General features: G+C 38.6%; 2 protein-coding genes across 2 annotated transcripts; both read left to right on the top strand.

Moving 5' to 3' along the window:
* The first annotated feature begins 6,241 nt into the window (after nucleotides 1–6,241).
* On the top strand, nucleotides 6,242–11,275 carry LOC146470436 (uncharacterized). The gene is made up of 3 exons (XM_085122006.1): nucleotides 6,242–6,400; nucleotides 7,873–7,968; nucleotides 9,334–11,275. The coding sequence occupies exons 2-3, from the start codon at nucleotides 7,896–7,898 to the stop codon at nucleotides 10,086–10,088; spliced, it is 828 nt and encodes a 275-aa protein (XP_084978132.1). The 5' UTR covers nucleotides 6,242–6,400; nucleotides 7,873–7,895; the 3' UTR covers nucleotides 10,089–11,275.
* Nucleotides 11,276–14,127: 2,852 nt separating this feature from the next.
* On the top strand, nucleotides 14,128–17,954 carry LOC146470435 (uncharacterized). Its single transcript, XM_085122004.1, has 3 exons — nucleotides 14,128–14,581; nucleotides 15,820–15,915; nucleotides 17,089–17,954. The coding sequence occupies exons 2-3, from the start codon at nucleotides 15,843–15,845 to the stop codon at nucleotides 17,826–17,828; spliced, it is 813 nt and encodes a 270-aa protein (XP_084978130.1). The 5' UTR covers nucleotides 14,128–14,581; nucleotides 15,820–15,842; the 3' UTR covers nucleotides 17,829–17,954.
* Nucleotides 17,955–25,831: the final 7,877 nt, after the last annotated feature.

Here is a 25,831-nt window from a genome sequence, read left to right as displayed (position 1 = left end):
AGTTGTATGTAACATAGCTGGAAAGGAAAGGAGGGTGGGGGTGGCGGTTTAAGTGTCGGAGGAAAATAATCATCATAGTTAAAAATATTCATGTATTTGCTAAGCTAAGCAATGCATTGCCATATTATATTGGCCCATTTACATGTACCTTGTCCAAGTAAAGTAGTATAGAAGCCGTGATGTGGCATAAAAATAGGGTTAACAACAAGTTAAGTAAATCCACGTTTTAGTGAGCATAGGACTCCAGTTAAATACGTCCTTCGCTATTTTCTTCCTTACTTCATTCGAAATCGTCTTGTTGAACTTACGTTAATCCGCAACCAACGGACAGGGAAATCCTGGCTGTGTTAACAAGGTGGTCGGATTAAAGGAGGTCAATCCTAAAAAATGACTGTATCAGTGTTTGCTTCGTGCCAAAATAAAATCACTGTAATATAATGAACAGGGTGTAGGAAAGGTGACATCATTAACTCCTGTTGCAAACCTCGAAACAAATGTAGATGAAGTACGTACATGGGGTTCTAGTGCACCGGTATGGCGACAAATTGAGAACGAGCACATCGGTTCGGATTTAGTGCGGAATTTTCTCTGGGATATTAAACAGGCCAAACGATAAGTCAAGTGTTACTTCCTGAGGACAAAAGGCACTTTTCTAGTCTGTAAACTTTCAACCGAAGGGTCAATCGTACTAGCATGATGTAAACTCCTCTACATACATTAAGGTCAATACGGCCTAAATTGTCATATTACGAATTTATCCAAATGCAATCGCTCGGTTTCCGACCGACACCAATCCTGAAGACAACACACAAAAAATAACTAAAAAATAGACGGTAGGCTATATTCGCGCGCTTAATAGCATCTGTAAAGCGCGCGCAAACTGTGTTCGGCCACCTTAAACTATGCTGATCACCGCCGGCACATCTCTCTGCTCTGATTGGACGATTGGCACCATTGAACGCCTGTGACAAGGACAAAATTCACGCAACCAATCGCCTCGCTTTTCAGCAAAATCGGCACTTACAATAACGCAACTGACTCTGCACTAAAAACAAAGTAGGTGAGTGTGCAGTCGCTGCTCGGCTCGCTAGGATTATCAATGCACTTTTCATCCCCACCCAATTTAGCCTGGTTCCCACTTGTGTGATAAGTACAAGCATAGGAAAATCGTGTGGCAACTGGCGTGAGACGGAAGCCGAAAAAGCCCCATCACCCCCCTCCCCCCATAAAAAAAAACCTTTGTTCATTTTCTATATAAATATGAAAGTAAAACTCGCGAGTCTCTTCAGCAACACACTTCAATGGTGGACCACCACCTGAGACCTGACATGATTAGAAAACAGCCGTTGAAAGGGGTTTCGCCCTTCTTGGGCCGCGTCAGCAAGGCGTAGAGCACATGCATACTACTCTACGCGTAATTTGTCTCTCCGCATGCGTGAGCTTCTGACCAAGCAGAGCACGAGGAGAAGTGTCTTTGTTGCTTCCCTTCACTTTTTGTTTTGTTTCTTCATATGCCTGCGGCCAAGAGAACGTACTGCTTTTATTTATTTCACAAGTGGAAAGCGGTGCATGACATGAACACGAATTCAGCAGCACTACGCGTGCTTGGACTTTTCCTTGGTCTTTAAAGTGTTCATGGTCAGTCACATGTTGAACGGGCGTGAGATACACAAGAATCCAGCAACATTGTCCATACATAATTGTGTTGCCATGTTCTAATATCCCACCGTGCATATGTAACGCCCTTGATTGGTATTTCTTAAACACATTAAAAATCAAGAGAAAACAAAGAAAATCACTACTCTGTGACCGTGGTTTGGATATGTGTTTCTAATTACCATAGAATTTTGCCAAGTTTAGTCTTGAATTTTTCCAAGAAGTATTGATCAGTTGAAAAGCCATATCAAACACTCGAAACTGTGTTTCATCAGATATCCAAACACCTTGAAGTCGTTTAAAAGAAAAATCTCGGCTGCGCCTCGTTTTTTTAACCTACTTCTCAGTGTTTGGATATCTGCTGAAACACACTTTCGACTTCAATTTCTTCTAAGATATTCTTCTAAGATATTTGAAGTCTACAACAGCAGGGCATACGGACAGTTTTCAGATCTGACGCAACACTTGGATCACACCTAGTGCGACTTAAGGACACTGTCGATCCATCAAATGAAGACGGAGTGGTCAACAGAGTCCGTTTATTGTCACTCATAACCCAGCTCTACCCAACATCCACAAAAAACTTAATGGGAAACAACCCATTCTCCACTCCTCAGAACGTCTCAGTGAAATCTTCAAAGAAACACCTGTCGTCGCTTACCGTCGCTCTCCTAACCCTCGTAACCTCCTGGTTCGTGCAAAACTGACAAATCTTAACACGACACGAAACACAACCCCGGGTACATTTCGCTGCAACTCCAAACATGGCTGTCTGACTTGCCCATATATTGATAATGGAAAAACAACATACACAGGAGAAGTGAGGAAAATCAAGCAAAACATAACTTGCAAATCAAGTAACCTTACCCACGTGATTGAATGTCTGAGATGTAAAAAAGCAGTACACAGGAGAAACTAAACGTATGCTTCTTGAACGCTTCAAAGAACACAGACAAGCTACTAACGATCCTAACCACTCCGATGCCACAGCAGCAGTTCCTACGCACTTCAACTTGCCGGGTCACTGTGCTAAAGACATGAGACTAATTCCTCTGGAATTACAACGATCCAGCAACAACGGATCCCGACGGAAAGCGAGAGAGGCTTACCTCGTAGAAAGAGGTAAAATTTTGTCACCACAGATGGCATTAACCGACAAAATGGACGTTAATTATTTCTGTTTTTTTCTACTTCTTTACATGTATCCTGTGGACCGTTCTATAGACCATATTTATAGTTACATGCACTCTAACATTTTGCCATTTTTGTTTACGTTCCAATTTAAACTTTTTGTAGCCGTTGTTTTTAACCTATATGCATCTTATGTACTGTTATATAGGCTACGTCATGTACACTAATTAACCATTAACCGTTTATGTTTACGTTCTAATTTAAACTTTTAAGAGCCGTTAGTTTTTCTCATTGTAACTCTGGCCCTGAAGAAGACTAGTTGTACTAATTGAAATATTGGCCCAAATAAATAAGCCCTTTGCCGTAGTGTCAGCCCTGCAATCAGTTTGGTTTATTTACACGTAAAGTGACGTCTGGTACGTGCATTTCTACTACAAGAGATCCGGCAACGGAACGTATTCAGAACTGTTTATTTTACGTCGTGTGGTCCCCTGCATAAAAAAGTTTCGTAATTTCTACAAGATTCCTTGCGAGTGTGGTAAGGTCTATACTGGAGAGACGGGAAGATCTATGCATGAACGGATTAAAGAACACGATAAAGACATACGGCTTGTGCGAACCCAGTCCTCCGCCGTTTCAGAACTCAGCAATGCGACGGGGCATTATCCACTCTGGGATGAGGTTAACTTTATTGACAGAGACCCACACTGGTACAGCTGTAGACTATTCACATAAGACTTTACCATGAAAACATATAACAGGGATAATGGAATTGAAATTCCAGAAGCGTGTATGCCCACAATTAATGAAATTTTCTTTTTCCATTGTAGTTCACATTTCGATGTCGTACACTCCGAAAACTGGTGTTAGCTTTTAGTATTAGTAACACTAGAAAGTTTTGTGTTAGTCTAAGCAAAGAATAAGGACTTAGTTTAAGAACGTAGTTGGTACAAGCCTTCAAGAGCTCCATTTCATAACAAAGCCCAAAGTGCAAGTCAGGGGTGTGGTCAGTTTTGAAATTAACCTTTCAGGACAAACTCTTTTTCGCTTAACAAACACACCACCGTGTGCCTAGTTACTCTAGGGTGTTGCAGTGTGATGAGAAGGTTTGTCACGTGACTAGTCGACGCCCAAACCCCGACTCTAACCCAAAACCAACCCTAACTCAAAGAACTTGCCCAAAGCCAAAGCGATGACACTAATTCTGCAATCCCAAAAGTAACCCTGGGTTGGAGTGAAGGTTAACAATTGTTGTTTCTTGAAGGTGTCAAATGTCCAGGTCACGTGATTTGAATTGTTCCCTTAACCCTTTAAATACCAGGTGTGTGCTATTTTTTAATGACTTTTTGGCAATAAATAGTCTGAACCACTTAATTTCTCCATAAATGAAGATGAAATAAAAATATCTACGTTCTTAAGAAACTGTGGGCTCAGGCTAAGTTGTCACGCGATGCAAGTGACGGCTGTTGTTTGTTCGGGCGAGTGCACGAGCACGAATCTGGTAAAATCATCGCTTTATAAGTGTTTTTCAAGCCATTTTCCTCTGCAGAAGCCTGCATTCTGGAATCATTAAGCTGGAATGTGGGTAAAGGCAAGCCTCTGAAAGAAAACAGAGGTGAGAGGTGGTTTCATGCTGGCTGAGTCGCCAAACATGCTGTGTAGCAGACATGGAGGCCCACGAGTGAAGTTGTCTCTCTGACCGTTTTGTGGATGGATTCCAGGACCTACCAAGGCAATTTGGGCGAGTTTGGAGAAGTAAAATATTCAATGGATTCGAAATTTTGCTGATAGTACTGGGTGGCTCGACGCTTCGACAGGAGTTCTACGCTCGCGCTATGGCTGAATTACCCAGAGTTCTTTTCGGGCGTGAACGAGGCAACGTGAGATACGCAAGACTGGGTCTGATAAAATGGCTGAAGTATAGCCCTCGAAAAGCGTCGAGATGCAAACTTCCAGTCAGATACCAAGGTCAGACCTTGAGGCCTGCTGTAAATGTAGACTTTTCATTTTTGAACAAATTATTTGGATTAAAAATTGACGATAAATAAGTGTAATTTTTGGTGTTGTTATTTGGCCGAAAAATTAGCATTTTGGGCTTTGTTGCCAAACGATCGGTGATATGCAGCGAAAATCGGGAGGTGTAGTCGGTTTGCTGGGTGTGATGATGGCAATATACATCAGCTGTTGTCATTCACTCATTATCATGCCGTTGTAGCTTAAGCTAAACAAGAAGCAATTAATGGAAGCAAGAACGGTGTTTTCGACGCATATATGCGTTGTTGGGATAGCCTATCGGTACCAAGGCGGACCGCCGAGGGAAAATTTTCTAGACTGAGCGACAAGGATTGAAATCGTTTAATCAACAACAGCCTAAGAGAGGTTCGAAACTCACCAATTAACACCAACCAAGGCGCTATTTACACTATTACGCAATCAGTGAGACTAACGATTAAACTCAGCTACCATAATAACAAACACCCCTTATTATAAAAACACAGCAGTTATCATTTTGTTTTAAGGCAAATGTATAAATGACTAGTGAAACTTCCAAGGGATATGCTTGTATTTTTTAATAAAGTGAAACCTTCCCTCCTACTTCTTAGAAACCCAGCCAGAATTCCATAACAGTAAAGGTATACATTAACACTCATAATGATAGTAAATAGGTTTCAGCTGTTAACCGCAGGTTTAATTTTTAACGACAATTAGTACTACAATTGAACACCTTATACAACCAACATTACGTAAGGTATGTTTTCATTCAGCATTTCACATTTTATGACTATGTGCAGTTGAATAGCAAACAAACAAATAAAAACCGATCTGTGAAGTCATTACATTATGCCACAGGTTGCCTCTTATGTTTAAGTGCGGCCTAATATAAAGGAACTAGCCAGAGGCAATTTATTTGGTATTCAAAGGTGCAAATATTGGGCTCACTGCCTAGTATCTATCTTCTTATGCAAAGTTAACATTGTGATGAAGTCATTTTCTATGTCATTTTTTGTGACGTCAATTTCAAACTGAATATCGCAAGAAAAACTTTGGTAACAGGCATTTTCGTTTTTAGCACGTCAAATTACCTTAAAAAATTTATGTTATCAACTTCTACTACGAAATGCCTCATAACTTACAAATTTCATGAAAGTCGTCTATTCTATATCACTTCTTCAAACTCGTTAATAATTCAAAAGCCAAAAACAAAGGAAATCATGCACCTTGAAGTGTTTGGATATCTGACGAAAAACACCTCGTTTCTGCATCCTTAATGCATCCTTGAAAATCAGTTTGTTTGAGAAGTTTTATCAAACACTCATCACAATGTTTCATCACAACATCGAAACCTCGAAGCTCGTCAAAAATACTCCGCTACGCGTCGCATTTTCAACTCTCTTCTCGGTGTTTGATATGTGATGAAACACTGCACGTCTAGTGTTTGATATATTACCTAAAACGTCCACGTAAGCGCCCAAGGGCTCACTTGATAGGGTGACTCTGCATTTGACTCAACTTTAAGTGGAATGTTGAATGAAACCACCAGTTGTTGATGGTAGATTGAGGATTCAAAATCTCTGAATTCGACGCCGAAAAGATCCTGTATTAATCCCTTCTGGTAAATATGCAGTCAATGTGTTTAGTTAACCATGACAGGCGTTTCTTGCCGATTTCACTGTTTAGTATACTAGTGCAGAAATTGATATAGATTCTTGCTCAGTTAATTAACGCAAGTTCTAGTTTGACAGGTTTTTATAAAGGGCCTTTGCTTTTTACCTTTTTGTTCGACAAATAGCCGGCATGTTTGCTTGTCTTTTCAATCACATAGCTATTTTTTTACTTTTCTTTGTTTTTGTGAACACAAAATCAACTACCATTTCTGCTGAAATCGATTCTTCGAAAATTCCTGTTTGTATGCCTTTTCCGTGTTTTTTCCTTTATGTTAAACACCTCGATTGAAAAACGTCACGCTATATTAAGCTGGATTTACACATCTTCGATACAGGATTTATCTCTTTCGTGACTGAATAGGCCCTGAAAAAATTACAGGCTCTTATTTATTTATTTATTTATTTATTTATTTATTTATTTATTTATTTATTTATTTATTTATTTATTTATTTATTTATTTTCAGGCTTTCTTTTCGCAACTGCTTAAGTTGCGTAGTAACTGCGAGGATCTTTCTCCTATTTGATATTTCAACCGCGGTTCAAAATATATGTTTTATATATTTACATTCATTTATTCATCCTTCACGGGTATATTACGAACTCACAATATGACCAGCTCCCAGTTGGCTTGATAGCTCAGTTGCTAGAGCACTGCACCGGCCTCGCAGGGGTCACGGGCTCGAATGTCGTTCAAGCCTGAATTTTTTGTCAGGCTTTCTTTTTCGCAACTACTTAAGTTGCGTAGTAACTGCGAGGATCTTTCTTCTATTTGATCTGGTGATTATTATTGTATTTCTTAAAGAGTTCGGATTAGAAATGCGTCTATCGCTTTGACGGCTTTATGTTTAGTTTCGATTGAAATCCGTGAATATTAGGGATATCGTGGAGCTCTTTACGGCACGCAGCGTAAAGTGCCCACAAATTTTATTTCATACATTATTAGATTGGTGTTAGTGCTTTTGAGTTAAAATAGACTTGACCCTTAGTCAGGTCCCACTTTTGTGAAAATAGGCTTTAACTACATGTATGTCACTTTTAATGCATTCTGAAGTTTAGGAGGGGGTATTTCACAAAAAACAAAAGTTAAACCGTTAAATTGTTATTGACAAATGGAACTTCAATGTATAAAATATTCAAGCTGTTTTGACAGCACCGGCAATGTATAGATAAATTGTAGAGTATTGTAACGCGGACAGCCTCTTAAAACATGATCGATCAGGTTTAAAGGCAATAAATGCTTGTTGGGGAAAGGGGGTTGCTAGGAGGCATAAACTATACAGAGTTGACATCCTTCGGCTTCGTAAATTTGTTCCGAAGCCTCACTGGTTGGTATATGTCTTTAGAGCACACTTTCACACTGTTCAGTTTTGATTTCTTTTAAAAGTGTAATATTCAAAAGTCCTTCCTCCCTCTCCATAGTTCCGGACTTACACAAGCAAGATATGATGAACACCCACCAAGAAGAATGTAATGAAACAATTGCGCAAGTCAACGACCACTCATCCAATGTATCTGGTAAGAACATGTAACTAAAAACAGGATACTGTAAAACAGACGGTCTGACGGATAAGCAAAACGTTAGCCATAAGGGCTGGTTTCTTTTCTTTCGACTCTGCTTCTGATTCTCCCTCGGTTACGATAAAGTAAAGAAAGGTTAAATTAATGAAATGGGAAGTCGACAAACACTAGAATACGCCAATCGAAAAGCTAATTGCCGTTTCTGCCTTCTAACATGTCACTTCGTGCGAAAGAAAACATTCTTATCTCAAGAATGTAGTTCTTCGACAAGGTTTCAACATGTCCCGTCTGATAATTTAAAATTTACTTTGTTGCGGAAATTTATAAGCTTTTTTGTTCTACGAAGGAAACCAATCAAGCACAAGAAGGGATTCATCTTCCCCATCTTGAATTTTGTAGCATGGAAACCAGGATTCCGCGTTTCTTCTTCTGTCGTTTCGATTTACACCCAGTTTATGTCAGGACTTTCTTCCAATTCCCACTACGATTCCGATTGAGCTTCCGTACAGTCCGTCTCTTTCGCAACCTCGTCCCAAGGGTCTTCGCGATATTCAAAATGGCGGTACGGAGAAGACCCTGGCAATCAGCGATCTAAAATGGCCTCTGATTGGTGCAATTGGTTCACGTTTTCTAAGGCAAGATAGCGGACGTTGGCTAGTGAATTATGGAACCAAAAGAGTGCCTTGTGTGAAAAGTTCATGTACATTTAGAAAGATAACATGGTTCTTACTTGTAGATGTTTAGCGTGGGTGCGATAAAGAGGATTCAACCCCGAATGCTAGAGGTTTCGAAATGTCCAGCTATAGGTGGTTTGCATTGCCGCCATGTTGGTGGACAAAACAAAGGAAAATTTGTTCACAAAGTTTGCATAAAAATGGAAGTAAACTCCAAGAGAGACCATCCTCTCTTGTCGAGACCAAAACTTCATGTAAGATACCTAATATTCTAATATTTCAGCCAAAAGAAATACATTTAAAAGTCCGTGAAATCGAGACAAAAGTTTCGAACTCGCTCGATAAACCGGACAATTGGACTTCATATCTTCAGCGTTTCTTCGAGTAGTCTTCCTTTGTGTGGGCTCATTTTTCCGAACAGCCGTTGGCCTCTGCCATTTGGAATAAACTAGAATCTCCAAGATTTTTTGACACACTTGCCCTGCTGTTGGTCAGAGACTTATCGGTGCCGCCAAGATCCTGGGGACGAGGTTCTCACTACGGTGAACCAGATCCAAATACAGGAAGACAAACTGACAGACATTGAACAGTTCGAGACAGACAGATGAGGGAATATGAAATAATTTAAAAACTGACATAAACGAAAGATTACCGAGTTCACAAAGAACTATTTGTCCTTTCTTTATAGATCATTATCGCATTGTAGCTGACAGGTACGACTACTTCTACAAAGAATTTCACGAAGGTGTTGTTCCTGTCTTGATGAAATGTTTGGATTTGAAGCCAGGACACGTGGTCGCTGACATTGGTAGTGGAACGGGCGCCATTGCCACAGAACTCTTTGAATTGTCAGGGCTAGAAAATCCTATTTGGTGTGTAGATCCAAGCGTGGAAATGCAACAAGTTGCTCGCCAAAAGAAAGGGGTTTATACGGTTCTGAAAACGGCTGAAGAATTTTTTTCGGATCCGCAAACCAGAGAGAGTTTTGACAGGGTCATAGCTGTTATAAGTGCGCATCATTTTGTTAACCCTGGTGCTGTTTTCAAGGGAATACTTCGTTCTCTACGTCCCGGTGGTGTTTTCTTCCTGGTAACCACCCTAAAAATTAGTTTATCGTTTATAAAAAGTGCGGAAAAGGCGGTGAGCCAAAGTTTAGAGCAAGAACAAGAAAGCCACTTTTCTTTCCTAACCAATTTGAAAGCAAACATTTCTCAGCAAGAGTTCTCCTATTCAGCAAGTGTGACAAAATCCAAGTTGTACGAAATGCTCCGAGGTCGTTTCGTCAGCATGTTGAATCAATTCAGTGACGATCAAATCGAAGAGGGGATTAGAAAGTTTGAGAATGGGATGTTTAAAGATTTGCCGAAAGATGATGACCTTTTCAACTTCGACCATACCCTGCTTGTGATAAGAGCACATAAAACAAAACTGACAAAACTGTAAAATGCTGTAACTGAAAGACATCTTTGAGTACCGGCCAAGGTGCGATGACAGTCACGCACACACAGATTAAAAACAATGAATATATACTGTATGCAAAAACGAAAAAACATTTACACGTGCAAACCTATTAACTGATAAGCGAATAATTAATTACAAATATCAACACATCTTTCCTTGACAACCAAAGAGAAATAAACTAAATAAATGTGGACTACGAATATCGACACACTTTCCTTTGTGTTTAACTGAGGTCATATAGTCCTTCATATATGAATCAGTCAGGAGATGTGACATGTCAAAATCATTCCAACGTTCAGGAGGTCGTCTTTGTCCAGTAGGTCTTCTACTTGGCTCGGCTGCACCTTCAGCTTAAGTCGACGGTACTGTGGATTCAGCTACAGGCAATAACGGAAGCGGAGACGGCGTTGCGGATTTAGGCTCAGTGAGTGAGATAGGGTCAACCAAGGGTCCTGAAGAACAGTAGTTGGTGGGACAACAGGATCGTTTCAGCAATCGGTTAAAAGTCTTCAAAAACACGCCCATTTTGTGGCTCACGAGCTCGCCATGTCTTTGTGATTACGACCGCGAACTTCTCCATCAATAAAGACATCATACGATCTGGAAGCAACTTTTCTAAGGTACTCAGCTCGTCTCCATGTTCCAGAAGGTAAACGAACGCGGACGGTCTCGTCAGATTTCACCGGAGAAAGGGGGCGTTTACAATAGTTGAAGTACTTGCACTGACGTTCTTTACGTGCATGCAGTTTTGATGTGGCAAGGAGAGCTTGGAATTCACTTACACCAGCGGCTCGGTATTTCGTTAACAGGCGTTCAACCGTGCGTATGCCATTCTCAGCCTTGCCACTGCTCTGTGGAAAACGGGGACAAATACATGAAATACTAATCAACATTTTAAAAAAAGAAAATGCTTACCTTACACCTTCTTCAATTCTTGAAATAAGGAAAAGCTTCTGAATATGTAACAATCCTTTAATTTCTATCAGCTAGCGAATCCCTTTTTTGTGTTACTAGTTTGTTTACTACTTATTTAACTTTTATTTTAGTCAATTCAGTTGTAAACACCAAATGTATTTGTATTTAGTATTTATTTTAGTATAAACATACCTACCCGCCTCGACTAGCTTCAGCTATTTGCGGGTAGGTATATAAGCACCTTGTAACCGTCTATTTTTAATAAAGTGTTGTTGTTGCTGTTGTGTGTTGGGACTTGAGGTAACATGTTGACAGTTTTACTGTTCTGAGAATTTAACGTATTCAGACAAAGCAAAACAATGACCACTATCCGTGACCATTGTATCTGGCACACCAAATCGACTGAAAATAGTCATCACACTCCTGGTTACTGACTTAGCGTTCGGACGAGAGAGAGTCAACCTCTATGTGAAATTACTAAATTAGTCCACGACAACCAGCAGAATCCGTCCTGAGAGATAACAAACGTGCGCTGCAACCTTGGTCCACGGAGGAGGTGGGACTTCTTGCTGAAGTAACGGCTCTCGCACTTGATGCACTTCTTGTCCCACACAGGGCATGCCTCACGTTTTAACCTTCGTGCTTCCTTCTATAGAATCAACAAGGCTAACGAAGTTGATTTGAAGATGGCAGTTTGTTCGACGAATTGTTTCCTGAAGACTTGTTTTCCTCAAGTAAGTGAATTTTTGACGGGTGTAGTTCGTTCAGTGCCTTAATCTGCACTCGAGACATGTCTAAAGCATGACAAATATCCAGAGACTTATGCAAGGTTAAGTTCGAGTTCACGCAGTAGCCTTTCCCCAAATTATTGTCCGCAATGCCGAAGATAATCCTCTCTCTTTGAATATCTTTAGGCGTGATAGCATCAAAAGCGTACTTTTCAGCGATTTGGTAAAGTGCAGTTACGTGCAAAACTACTATTTGATAAGCAAACAATTTTTATCAATTCGAAAGCCTTCATTATATCGCAGGCATATCAGACCTCAGAATACGTACTGTCTTTATGTAAATAACAGTTGCAGTTGTAGTTTTTCTTTTTTTTTTTTTTTTCTTAAAAAAAGGCCTGCAAAACGCTTGCCAATGGCATTTTCCAGTAGAGACATTTTACAGCCACAAAACTCGTAAGCTTGTAAATACGTTCCCTTCCTGAAGCAAATATGACCGTGAGGCCAGCTGATCGCTTTTCAAAACCGCAGATCTAGACTATCGACCAGACTATCAACAGAAATGGGCTTTAATATAAATAGCTTTCAATGGCACACAAGAAAATAAATTTAGCCTATTATAATTTAATGGACTACTGTAGGATTTCCATATCAATAAAATTCTAAGCAGTGCTTATATTTAATTATTTCTTAAACAATAATTTCAGTACTACAGTCGAACCTGTATATAACGGCCCTGTATTATGCGGCCACCCTCTATTAAGAGGCCAGTTTTCAAAGTCCCGTTTTTCCGCTCATACAAACGCTGTATTTGTTACCTGTATTAGGCGGCCACCCTGTAGCAGTCCTATGTTGTCTTTCTTTGTTATTTTTACCTGTATTAAGCGGCCACCCTTGAATAGAAACCAAGCCATTTGTTATTTTATGCGGTATTTTAATGTGTTTAAAATTCGATTGATCATCACTATAAAAAAATAACATGTACAAAGCTACTGTAAGCTGATACTCGGCCGTTTAGTATCGTAAACGCTATTCAGGTGTCCGCAATGTGCTGTAGTACAGTACCATATCAAGAACGCTGTTTGTTTTGAACATGCTTCACTCTTTAGCAAGAAATTTCTCTTTAATTAGCTTGTTCTTCAGCCATGTGATGGAAAATGAATCGCATTCAGTCACTGTCAGATGCTACAGTACTATGGATTCCAGGAATTGTCGCTGGCAGTATCGACAGTTAACGACTTGCTCTACAAACAAAGTTTCAAAAGCCGAAGCGCGAAACGTACGTGTCCGACTTTTTTAAGTCGCCGTTATTCTTACTCTATTACTACTTTAACTTGAAGAGTTTTATTGTCTGTTGTGACTGCTACTTTTAATTAACAACATTTCCATTATAACTGCACATTGAACTTAAAAATGACGGAATGAGATATTTTGTTGTGAACTGTAAGTATAGTACCGTATACCGTAGAAGAGTAGAGGACAATTTATTGCACAGTACGTATACCGTTAAGTTACACATTGGCACTGTACTGAACTTTGTTTAAAGTATTGATCGCTTGAAAGAGTGTTGATTGTCCTATTGTTTCCTTGCATGAAGTGTTTTGGTATGATACGTCATTAAAATTGACATTAGGCCACGCCCAGTGAGTATTTTTAGTGATCCTGTATTAAGCGGCCAGTTCCTCAAGTCACGAGGGTGGCCGTTATATACAGGTTCGACTGAATACAACTACGCTATATACATGTTACCACTTAACAATCATGAGAAGGCATCGCGTGGAAGTTTTGGAAACCAGTTAAGTCAATGGAACACAAAACAAAGCAGCAGAATCATTGAGCTATGATCGTATTACAATATACTGCATGTGAAATACATCTAAAATTTCAACCACTAGAAATACATTTCTAAGTCCGCAGAATAAAGGCCAAAAGTTCCAATTCGCTCGATAAGCCGTACAACTGGACTTAATATTTTCAGTGTTTCTTCGAGTAATCTTCCTTTGTGCGGGCTCTTTCGAACAGCGGTTGGCCTCTGCCATTTGAAATAAACTAAAATCACACGTGACCTGCTGTTTGCCACGGACTTCTCCGTACCGCCATTTTCAATATCGGGAAGAGCACCAAGGAGAAGAGCACGAGGAGAAGTGTTTTTGATGCTTCCCTTTACTTTTTGTTTTGTTTTGTTTCTTTACACGCCTTCGGCGGCGTGGCCCCTGTTGTAAGGGCGCCCGACTTGAAATCCGGAGGTCCCGGGTCTCGGCCACCCTTGAAAATAGCCAGCTGGTTTGCCTCCTGCCAGTTAGGATTTCTAACATGTACGTTCGATTTAATTATTATTTTTTCCCTTTATTTCTGAGTGGAATACCTATAAACTAGCTTTGGGTAGCTAAGTGCATTTCCACTATAAACAAAGCATTTTTATTCAGCCAAGAAAACGTATTGCTTGTGTTTATTTCACAAGTTGAAAGCGGTGCATGACATGAACAAGAGCTCAACAGCACTACGCGTGCTTATTCTCTAAAGTGTTCATGCTCAGTCACATGTTGGAACGGGCGTGAGATACACAACAATCCAGCAACACTGTCCATACACAATTGTGTTGCCTTTTTCTAATATCCCACCACGCGTATGTAACGTCCTTGATTGATATTAAAACTTCCATGTAAGCGCCCGAGGGCTCACCGGAAAGGCTAAACTTGATCGCGTGACTCTGCATTTTTATCGTGACTCAACTGTAAGGGGAGCATTGAATGAAACCCCCAGTTGTTGATGGCAGATTGAGGATTCAAACTTTCTGAATTCGACGCCAAAATGATCCTGTATTAATCCCTACTGGTAAATATGCAGTCAATGTGTTTATTTAACCATGAACAAGCATTCAAATCAAGCGAGTATATCGCTTCGACAACTAGTGCGTAAATTAATTTAATTTTAAAAGATTCTTGCTCAGTTACTTAAAACAAGTTCTAATTTAACAAGTTTTTGTATAGGGTCTTTGCTTTTTAATTTTTTGTTCGAGCAATGGTCAGCATGTTACATAGCATTTACAACCACATAGCTATTTGTCGTAAGCTTAGTACGTTACCGATCCTTAGCGAATTTCGAAATATATTTTAGACACAATATGTATGTATGCTCGATTGAAATCCATGTTTGAAGATTTATGTTTTAGTTTTCCCCGTTTTTGTGAACTCAAAAATCAACTACCGTTTCTTTTGAACTAGGTTGTTCGAAAATTCCTGTTGGTATACATTTTGCGTGTTTACCCCTTTATGTTAAACTTTAATTGAAAAGCGTCACGCCATTCTAAGCGGGATTTACATATCTTCGATAAAAGATTTATCTCTTTCCTGACACAATAGACCTTTCCACGGCTTTTTCAACTTATCATAAGGACCAGTTAGCGAATATCCATCGAAGCCACTGGAAAGAGCGCCTTAAAATTAGTAAACTTGCCAAGTATAAAAGTGTTATGTCAGAAGCGAGCGAAGAAATAGCTCTTCAAAGTTGCGCAATTCTACAGACGTTTGTTTTGTATGGTGCTGACTTGACCCCCACCATACAAACGTCTGGAAAATCTCGTGACTTTGCGGAGGCATATCGTCGTTAGTTTTGAACATATCATTCTCAAACTTGGCAACTTTATTGATTTAATTAAAAGGACTTCTTTCCAGCGGTGTCAATAGATTTTCGTTAACCTGTTCATGTCAAAAGTTTAAAAAAACCTTTTTGCTACGGTGACCGAACTCGATCTCGACACTTGCTAACAGACGATTGGGTTTCTTCAATAATTCCTCTGGCTAGTCAAATAAATAATAATAAAAACAACAACACGTCCTTTATTTAAACATGATCGATCAGGTTTGAAGGATATAAATGTTTGTTGGGGGCTTGGATGTAAACTATAAGGTAGAAACTATAATGACGACAGAGTTGAAATACTTCGGCTTTGTTAATTTGTTCCGAGGCTTTACTAGTTGGTATAGGTCTTTGGAGCACACAAAGTGAGCTTTTCAGTTTAGACTTCTCTTACTGAAAAGTGTAATTCAAAAGTCCTTCATCCCTCTTCATAGTTCCTGACTTACACAAGCAAGATATGATGAACACCCACAAAGAAGAACGTAGTGAAACCAATGCGCAAGTCAAGGACCAGTCATCCAATGAATCTGGTAAGAACATGTAACTAAAAACAGGAGACTGTAAAACAGACGGTCTGAAGGATAAGCAGAACATTAGCCATAAGGGCTGGTTTCTTTTCTTTAGACTCAGCTTCTAATTCTCCCTCGGTTACTATAAAGTAAAGAAAAGTTAAATGAAATGGGAAGTCGACAAACACTAGAATACGCCAATCGAAAAGCTTATTATCGTTTCTGCCCTCTACATGCCACTTCGTACGAAATATACACGCTTTTTTGTTCTAAGAAGGAAACTAAATTTGGGTTTTGAAATGACATCAAATTCGCATGTTACTTTCGCTTTAGGATTTGGAAGGCTCTAAGAGTACTTAATGTACCGAGTTACCTCTGGTCTTCAGTTTAGTGTTATAGCTTGACATAAATAAAGCAGACTCAACTGCTTATTGGTCGTGTTTAAATATAGCTGCTTGATTGAAATAGTTTGTTCAGTAGTTTTCAAAGATTTTAAAAATTGATGTAAATTTAGTTAGATAACTTGGTTTTTAAAGGTTTCGAAATGTCGAGCTATACATCGCTGAGAATTCTACAGTACTGTACCGGACAGAATCTGACTTTAAGCATCACGCTACCATTCTTTATCTTTGTCAACTATATGTAACAACTTTTTGCTTAAGTAACGGCGTGTGAGCTATAGAATTGACCTTGTAGGCTTATCATTAATGACAGCCGGTGACCATATTTTGTAGTAGTCAGGGCGTGGTTTTTTCCACTATCGAGACCATCCTCTCTTGTCGAGACCAAAACTCCATGTAAGATATCTAATATTTCCGTCAACCACAAGAAATACATTTATAAGTCCGTGAAATCGAGACAAAAGTTTCGAATTCGCTCGATAAACTGTAGTAGTCTTCGTTTGTGTGGGCTCATTTTCCGAACTGCGGTTTGCCTCTTCAATTTGGAATAAACTAAAATCTCCAAGATTTTTTGACACACTTGGTCTGCTGTTGGCCAGGGACTTCTCCGTACCGCCAAGATCCTGGGGACAAGGTTCTCACTACGGTGAACCAGATCCAAATACAGGGAGACAAACTGACAGACATTGAACAGTTCGAGACTGACAGATGAGGGAATATGAAATAATTTGAAAATTGCCATAAACGAAAGATAACCGCATTCACAGGCAACTCTTTTTTTCCTTCTCTACAGATCATTATCGCATTCTAGCTGACAAGTACGACTACTTCTTCAAAGAACTTCACGAAGGTGCCATTCCCGTCTTACTGAAATGTTTAGATTTGAAAGCAGGACACGTGGTTGCTGACATTGGTAGTGGAACGGGCGCCATTGCCACAGAACTCTTTGAATTGTCAGGACTAGAAAATCCTATTTGGTGTGTAGATCCAAGCGTGGAAATGCAACAAGTTGCTCCCCAAAAGAAAGGGGTTTATACGGTTCTGAAAACGGCCGAAGAATTTTTTTCGGATTCGCAAATCAGCGAAAGTTTTGACAGAGTTATAGCTGTTATGAGCGCGCATCATTTTGTTAACCCTGATATTGTTTTTAAGGGAATCCTTCGTTCTCCACGTCCCGGTGGTATTTTCTTCCTGGTAACCACCCTAAAAACCGGTCATCCGTTTTTCAAAAGTGCAGAAAAGGCGGTGAGACAAAGTTTTGAGCAAGAACGGGAAAGCCACTTTTCTATCCTATCCAATTTGAATGCAAAAGTTTCTCAGCAACAGTTTTCCTATCCACTTAGTTTGAAAAAATCCAAGTTGTATGAAAAGCTTCGATGTCGTTATATCAGCATGTTGGAACATTTTAGTGATGATCAAATCGAAGAGGGAATAAGAGAGTTTGAGAATGACGTATTTAAAGATATGAAGGATGATGACCTTATCATCTACGACTATAGTCTGCTTGTGATAAGAGCAGAAAACGTCGATTGACAAAGCCTTAATTCATGATAGCTTATGTTAAATTTCAGAAAACAAATTGGATAGGCCTTTATGTAATTAACAGCTGCAGTTGCAGTTGTTTTGGTATTTCTAATAAAATGGCTGCAAAAAGTTTAATTTGTGAATGCATTGTCCAATACATACTAGCGACCTCGTAAATATGTTCCCTTCTTGAAACAGCCTGAGCCAGCCTTGACTAATAAAGATTGTAATACTGCGCAGCGTAGTTAATAAATGTGAATTCAAAATATTTAACAATTATTCCATGAGCGCGCGTTGGCTATGAGATGGTAAATAGCCAACGAGGCGCGAAGCGCCGAGTTGGCTATAACCAATCTCATATCCAACAAGCGCGAATGGAATAATTGTTGTATTAAATTCTCCGCGTTTGGACATTGCTGTTGAAGTTTACTGAATTTTTATGTTTTCAGAAAAAATTTCTTTCAAATTTAAACGACCGGATGTTGAGGCAACCTCCGACCAAAGCGCGCGAAACCTAATGATCACATGACACGCGCAGCGCTTTGCAAACGGAGTTGAATGAAAAATCGAAAGCGAAGAAAATCGGACACAGTCGGACATCTAAAATTCAAGAAACGTTTAAATGTACGAATTATAACCTTTCTGAGACTAGCATTCAAGTGCTTTTGAAGTTCCAGCTCATCGAGAAGCGTAATAGTTGTGCACAATTGAGCAAATGTTCTGCTGTGTGGTGCCGAGCGAAGGAAGAGATCAGGGCAAGGACGGCTTTTTTCATGCTGAACTGAATTCCTCGCGGACGATTTAAAACACTTCAAGCAAGTCCAAGTGTACGAGGTACAACCTCACTGAGACAAGCATTCAGTGCAAGTTTTTAAACTTCAAGCTTATTTGAGAAGCGTGAGAGCTGTGCACATTAGTGCAAATGTTTTGCTGAGTGGTGCCGAGCGACGGAAACGAACATTATGGCCGCTGCTCGTGCGGATTTCTAGATGAACCATCTGAAGTCCTCGTAAATTCGTAAAAACATAAACGCAGGCATGAGATTCTTCCTGAGAAATTTCTTCGATTCGCTTTAACCTCTTACCGCCAGGATTTGCAAGCCATCCTGAAATTTTTGAAGGTAACCGGTTGTTATTGTTGTTGTTATGTGATCTGAAAAATCGTAAAATCTTGCAATTTTGAAGATTTTAAAGGAAACTCCAGAGATACGTACCATTAAATAGTGTCTAACCGAACTTTGTGGCTTTTATTGTTGTTATATTGAGATGGCATTGTTTGGTATTTCTTTCTTTTCCTTTTTTTTTCTACATTTTTCCGAAGAAACTTTTGCTTCCCTCCAAAAAAAAAAATTAGCTTTGCGACACCTGGGGCTTTAGTTTTCCATATAAGGTCAAACTACGGTATATGAGCTGATAACCGAGATTTAGTGAACCAATCAGAACGCTAGAAATGCGATATACGAGGCTGAGAATTTAATAAAATGAAATAGACGCTGTCAGACATTTTAAACCGACGTTTCGGCAATGCTGCCTTCTTCAGGGTACGGTATAGTTTTGTACCCTGAAGAAGGCAGCATTGCCGAAACGTCGGTTTAAAATATCTTACAGCGTCTATTTTATAGTATTTTGAAACCAGCCTTGACTGAGCTTGGCTGATCGCTTTTCAGTGCCGTAGTTTCAGGACTAAGCACCCGCAACCCCCCTCCCAATAAAGCGTCTCCCTCGATGAGCTGAAAAACCCACTTAGGGAGCATCAATAATGTATGTATGTATGTATGTACGTACGTACGTACGTACGTGCGTGCGTGCGTGCGTGCGTGCGTGCGTATGTATGTATGTATGTATGTATGTATGTATGTATGTATGTATGTATGTATGTATGTATGTATGTATGTATGTATGTATGTATGTATGTATGTATGTATGTATGTATGTATGTCAGGTCACGGTCAGGCGGAGGGGAGATCTGGTAAAGTTCGATTTGAGGCCCTGCCCAACATCCTTTGTCCACCGTGCTAAATGGCCGCCGGCTCGTAACTGTGATCATTTCTGGTGAAGTTTTCGCTTTTGAGGGTGCTCTTCGGAACGTTCTTCGGTCCAGAGGACAACAAAACTTGAAACTTAAACCAAAGCGAAAAAGGCACCAGGAGAGAATGTAATCAACAAGCGCGGTAAATCACTTTTTTACTAAGATTAGTTCCTACCCTTTGTGACCAGCATTTTTGTACACCCCAAGGTAATGTAACAGTTAGCAACCGACAATGCAGAGAGTTCTTGTTGTCGAAGCTTTATCAGATTAATTTTGTGGCCGTTGTTGTAAATGAGGCACAATAGAGTTACTGATTGGCATCTTGCTGTTAAATTTCGTATTGGAAAGTCAAATGGTTCATGTCATATTTTCATTTTCAAAGTTTCAGAAATTGTGGTCTACCAGTGATACGTAAAAATTATACACTTACGCAAATATTGTACACTTACTAGAGCAGATAAAAGTGGGGGTGTAGCCTGGAAATCCACGAAATACAGGGATGCTGTTGGCAATCTTATGAGTGAACTGAATCTTATTGATATCTATCGAAAATTGCACCCCAAAACAAGATCTTTCACCTACTAATCTAAAACTATTAATTTAAAATCGAGAATAGATTTTATCTTGGTATCCCGCTCGATCTCCATAGAAGTCCAAAATGCTGAGATTCGAATGTCAGTTGCACCTGATCATAAGGCGACTAACATAAGAAGTGAACTTAAGAGAGGCCCGGGCACATGGAAATTCAATAACTCTCTCCTAGAAGATGATGATTTTAAAGAACAGATTACATTCTATTATCCTCAAATACATGAGAAATACGCCGACGTTAAAGACAAACAATTATTGTGGGAATTAATCAAAATGGAAATACGTATGAAAGCAATTAGATATTCTAAAGAAAAAAGATACAAACTTAAGAAACGTGAATTAACACTTCAAAAGGAATTACAAGATCTTGACGATAAAATTTGCAATACGGATTTTGAAACCTTAGACCAAAATGTTCTTGTGGAGTACGAAGCCGCCAAAGAAGAATTGAAAAAGATATATGAAAATAGAGGAAAGGAAGCTATTTTTAGATCCAAAGCAAAATGGCTTGAACAGGGAGAAAAACCGACAAAATATTTTTTTCAACTTGGAGAAGACGAACTATGAAAAAAAACTTATACGCAAGGTGAAATTAGAGGATGGAGATACGATAACAGATCCAAAACAGATTGAGAAAGAACTTGAAAAATTTTATAGTAATATGTATACATCCAAAAAAAATCTTAATAGCGAACTTCAAGCTGAAAACGAGAGCTTTGAGTCATTTGTCGAGGGTATTGAAATCCCTCAATTGAATACTGAGGAACGAGATTCATTAGAACACGATTTTACATATGAGGAATTAAAAGAGGCGGTGAGCTCTTTCTCGGACAACAAAACTCCAGGTGAAGATGGATTCACTAAAGAATTTTATGAGTCCTTTTATGATCTCATTTGGAGAGATCTGCTAAATTCTTATAATGCAGCCTTTCAAAGCGGGTCCCTATCTATTTCTCAAAGGAGAGGAATAATAACTTTAATACCAAAAGCCGACGGCGACCTGACTGAACTCTCTAATTGGCGTCCAATATCTTTACTTAACATCGATTATAAAATTTTGACTAAAGCTTTGGCAAAAAGAATAGAAAAATACCTTCCAAAATTAATTAATTCAGATCAAACCGGATTTGTCAAGGGAAGATACATAGGCCAAAACATAAGACTTTTAAGTGATATAATGGAATATATAGATGCTAAAAAGACTTCGGGATTGCTCCTCTTTATAGACTTCGAAAAGGCTTTTGATAGCCTTGAATGGGATTTCATTACTAAAGCTTTGAACGCTTTCAATTTTGGCCCAAATGTGAAAAAATGGATCCTAATTTTTTATAACGATGTACAAAGTGCAGTTATGAATGGTGGGTTTTTGACAACGTATTTTAATATATCAAGAGGAGTCCGTCAAGGTTGTCCTCTAAGTCCTCTTTAATTCATCCTCGCTGTGGAATTGCTAGCAGTAAAAATACGCCAAGATCCAGATTACAGAGGCATTTCCCTCCCAGACGGCCAGGAGGTCAAAATTTCACAGTTTGCTGACGATACCACTATAATAACGGAAAATGTTGAATCACTCAAACCATATTTACAGATCTTGGATCGTTTTGGAAATATCTCAGGTTTAACATTAAATAAGAAGAAAACAAAAGCTATGTGGATGGGTTCCATGAAAGATAGTAATTTAAAAGTACTTGACTTTAAGACAACAAAAGAACCCATTAAAGTTCTTGGAGTACATCTATCCTACAATACATATAAATGTACTGAAGAAAACTTTCACGCAAAGATAAAGAAAATGAAAACAAAATTGAACTTGTGGCTCTCAAGAGATCTCACGATATATGGCAAGTCTCTATTGGCGAAAGCTTTAGGTATATCACAGTTGGTTTATGCAGCATCCATGCTGACTGCTCCAGAATCGATTATCAAAAGTGTTCAGGAGAATCTCTTTGCCTTTCTATGGAAAAACAGGAAAGACAAGATAAAAAAAGTAGTTATGTATCAACCAGTAGAAAAAGGGGGAATCAATTTTGTTAATTTTCACACCGTTATTAAATCGTTACGCCTAGCTTGGATTGGTAGACTACTGGACACGTCTGATGATAAATGGAAGGCAATCCCAAATTACTACTTTCGAAAACGTGGCAGCCTATGATTTCTCCTTAAATGCAACTATGATGTAAAACTCTTGAAAACAAGTCTGTCTCTCTTTTATCGAGAACTTCTTCAGTACTTTCAAGATCTCAAGAATACAACTAACATCCTTCCAAATGGCGAATTCATTCCTTGGAATAACAAGTCGATAACCATAGACAATGCTACCTTATTTTGGAAGTCATGGTTTGATAGCGGAGTTGTATCAGTAAAGGATGTGCTAAATACAAATGGCAAGTTTTTATCATATGAAGAGTTTAGCAATAAATTTAACATTACCACAAATTATTTGCACTACTTTCAACTAATTTCAGCCATACCATCTGAGTTGAAAAGGAGAGCAGCACAAACGTTTATACCTGCAGTTGATCTCTCTTCGACCGTTCCGCATCCGTTCCGTTAAATGAAACCTTTTTTGATCTTGCTGAAGCGCGCTGTAAAAATTATTACCAGTTGTTCAATAATCACGGCTCCATTGTTCCAAGTGGAGTTAAAAAGTGGCAGGATAAATTCCCAGAAAAATTTGTTGATTGGTCAAATAAGTTTCAAGATATATACCGCTTTACTAAGGATAACAAACTCCGTCAATTTTGTTTTCGTTTTCTGCATAGAATAACTGTAACAAGGAGAGAACTCAAACTATTTCATTTAGCGGATAACGATAAATGTATATATTGCTCTAGTGCTGATTCAATAGAACACACCTTTATTGATTGCAGGGAGTCTGTAAAACTTTACTCACAAATTATATCATGGTTCAACCAGTGCCAAGGTACTACAATAACACTGTCGAACGAACAAATTGTCTTTCGTGATATACATCATGTAACTGGTGCGCTCTCGGACCCCGAAAGACGCAGGCTAGATTTACTCATCATCTTGGTCAAACAATATATCTACTCCTCTAAACACCTTCAGAAAGAATTGTCTTTAGATGAACTTGTAAACAAACTTACTATTCAATGGAAATTAGAAAAATGTGCTTAAATGGAATTTCTGCTCTCAATCAAAATACATGACGTGATGCATTTTTTTTCTTAACTCACATATGTAAGCTAATGCAGAGGCTCGATTTTGTAGTTTTTTTGTTTTAACTTCTTTTGTTATCTTAATAATTTTTTTCTTCTTTTTCTTTTCTTTTTCTCGATTACTTAGTTGTCTTTTTTTCTCTTTTAACTTAACGGAAAAGTACTTTGTAAAATTCAAATACTGTATACGGTATAAGTAATTTATATAAGTGTAAGCAACCCTAAGTAAGTAAGTAAGTAAGTAGGTTTATTAACGTGACTAAACACTTAGCTAACCAGCTACTTTACAGGAATAGTCACAAAATAAAATAGTAAAATAATAATAAAAGGAAAAAGTAATGAAAATGTATTGCGTATTTAAATAAAGCGTTGAAATAAAAAAAAATTATTTCTTCACTTTGTAGTCTCTTCAGCTGATTTGGCCACACAAATTTTCTTCTTTCATAAGTTAATGGTTTAAATTTCCAAACCAAATGGATTGTGAAAATGCTGCAGGTTTCTTTCTGTAATAATATAATTTTATATGAACCAGCTAAACAAGTCCTCCTAGTCCTAACACCATGCTACTCTCTTAGTTATATACCAGCAAACCAGAAAGACCTGTCCGGGTAAATGGTAGGCGCCCAATTATGTCCAACATTAAAATGCCGACTACACCCTTGCTGTTTTAAAGGGTTTTTTTTTCTCAAAAATGGAAGTTTGAATTTCTTTTGGGAAATCCACATCTGGATTTGGGATCTGAAGAATGTTTGGTTACTTTCAACATGTGAGCAAACACAGCAAGTCCCTATGAATTTCTCATTAGATTTTTATTTGGTAGTGATGAGCTTTCCATTGCAGTGGTTCTTGATTCACCTTTGTCATATAACACTTGAAAAGTTTTCACCTGAAATTTATGTTAAGTCTAGGGGACGTACCCCCTCCACTGCTTCTTCGATGATAAGTTAATAAAGGTTATCATTTTACACATTGGAGTCCACAGACTCAAAAATTAGAACCACATAATACACAAGTCTAATAATATTTGACTCTTGATATATGAAGAACAAAGGTCATTTTCTGCATTTGATTTGCAAGGCACAATGAGCTGCTTAAATAATCATTGTTGTACTGAGCATTGTATTATTGTACATGCATAGAGGATAATACACGAAGAATACAAGGTTCTTTATGTCCAAAGCAGCTATCTTGGTGCTTGGACACTCACCTCTTATGGGATCCTTGATTTCAGCAAAAAAAATAACTAAAAAATAATAATAATAATAATAATAATAATAATAATAATAATAGGAAGGTGTGAAGGTCTTTTGGGCTCATAAAAGTAGCAAATGGCAGATAAATAGAAAACAAATAAAAAATATATCTCCACTATTTGTTTTCCTGTGCATGTCTGTGTGTTCAAATGAGCTGTCACCCATTTCTGCAGCAGAACAGCTTTTACAGTAAGCTGATCTTTAGTAACCATGAATCCCTATGTATTCCATAACCATGGCCTTTCTGAGCCAGGAAACAAAATTTAATCAAACTGTGAGACACAAACCTACTGCAGAAAAGTGGCGGGGAAAAAGAACTTTGAAAACGGTGTCTGTCTTGGATGAAAATTCCTTGTTGATGCCAATTCCTTGAGCAAAAAAAATTTCTTGTATTGCTATTTGCACCCATGTCAAGTCCTAAATTTTCTTAATATTAAGACCAGCAACCCAAAATTATGTTATTTCAACAACCTCCCTATAATGCTACTATGAAAAATGGACATGTAGAGACCAGTACGGAGAAACTGTATGTTGACACTGAGGCTTAAAGGTTAAAAGCTAATAAATACAGCGCCATTTTGTTAGTGATTGTGGCAGCTTCTTTCATGCTTCGTCCTTCCACCACACCACGCGTCAAAAATTAAGGGCTTAGTTACTTGAGAATCCCTTTTGATTCAGCAATCTCATTATCCATTTTCTGGTGTTGAGTGGTTTCCTAGAATATCGACATATCTGCTACTATCCAGACCTATTGTCTTATTCTAATGGAAAAAATAACATCCCAGTGAATGACTACGGTTTTTTTTTTTTTTTTTTTTGATTAATTGCATCTTTGTTCAGGGGGGCACAATTTCAGAGTACAGCAAACTAGGAACACTTTCCTCGGTATTCCCTACAGCTAAGATTGCTGTCATGACAACAACAGCAACAGAAAAACAACCAAACTACAATCATACAAAAT

This window comes from Pavona decussata, unplaced genomic scaffold (assembly GCF_977016875.1).
Source record: "Pavona decussata unplaced genomic scaffold, jaPavDecu1.1 SCAFFOLD_114, whole genome shotgun sequence".
Classification (NCBI taxonomy): Eukaryota; Metazoa; Cnidaria; class Anthozoa; order Scleractinia; family Agariciidae; genus Pavona; species Pavona decussata.
This window is presented reverse-complemented; position numbering and strand designations above follow the sequence as displayed.

What these genes read in the sequence shown, in the direction of transcription:
- LOC146470436 (XM_085122006.1), top strand. Translation starts at nt 7,896, where the DNA reads ATGATGAACACCCACCAAGAAGAATGTAATGAAACAATTGCGCAAGTC. An exon ending in CCACTCATCCAATGTATCTG is followed by an intron (nt 7,969 to 9,333) that starts GTAAGAACATGT and finishes CTTTCTTTATAG; the next exon opens with ATCATTATCGCATTGTAGCT.
- LOC146470435 (XM_085122004.1), top strand. Translation starts at nt 15,843, where the DNA reads ATGATGAACACCCACAAAGAAGAACGTAGTGAAACCAATGCGCAAGTC. An exon ending in CCAGTCATCCAATGAATCTG is followed by an intron (nt 15,916 to 17,088) that starts GTAAGAACATGT and finishes CCTTCTCTACAG; the next exon opens with ATCATTATCGCATTCTAGCT.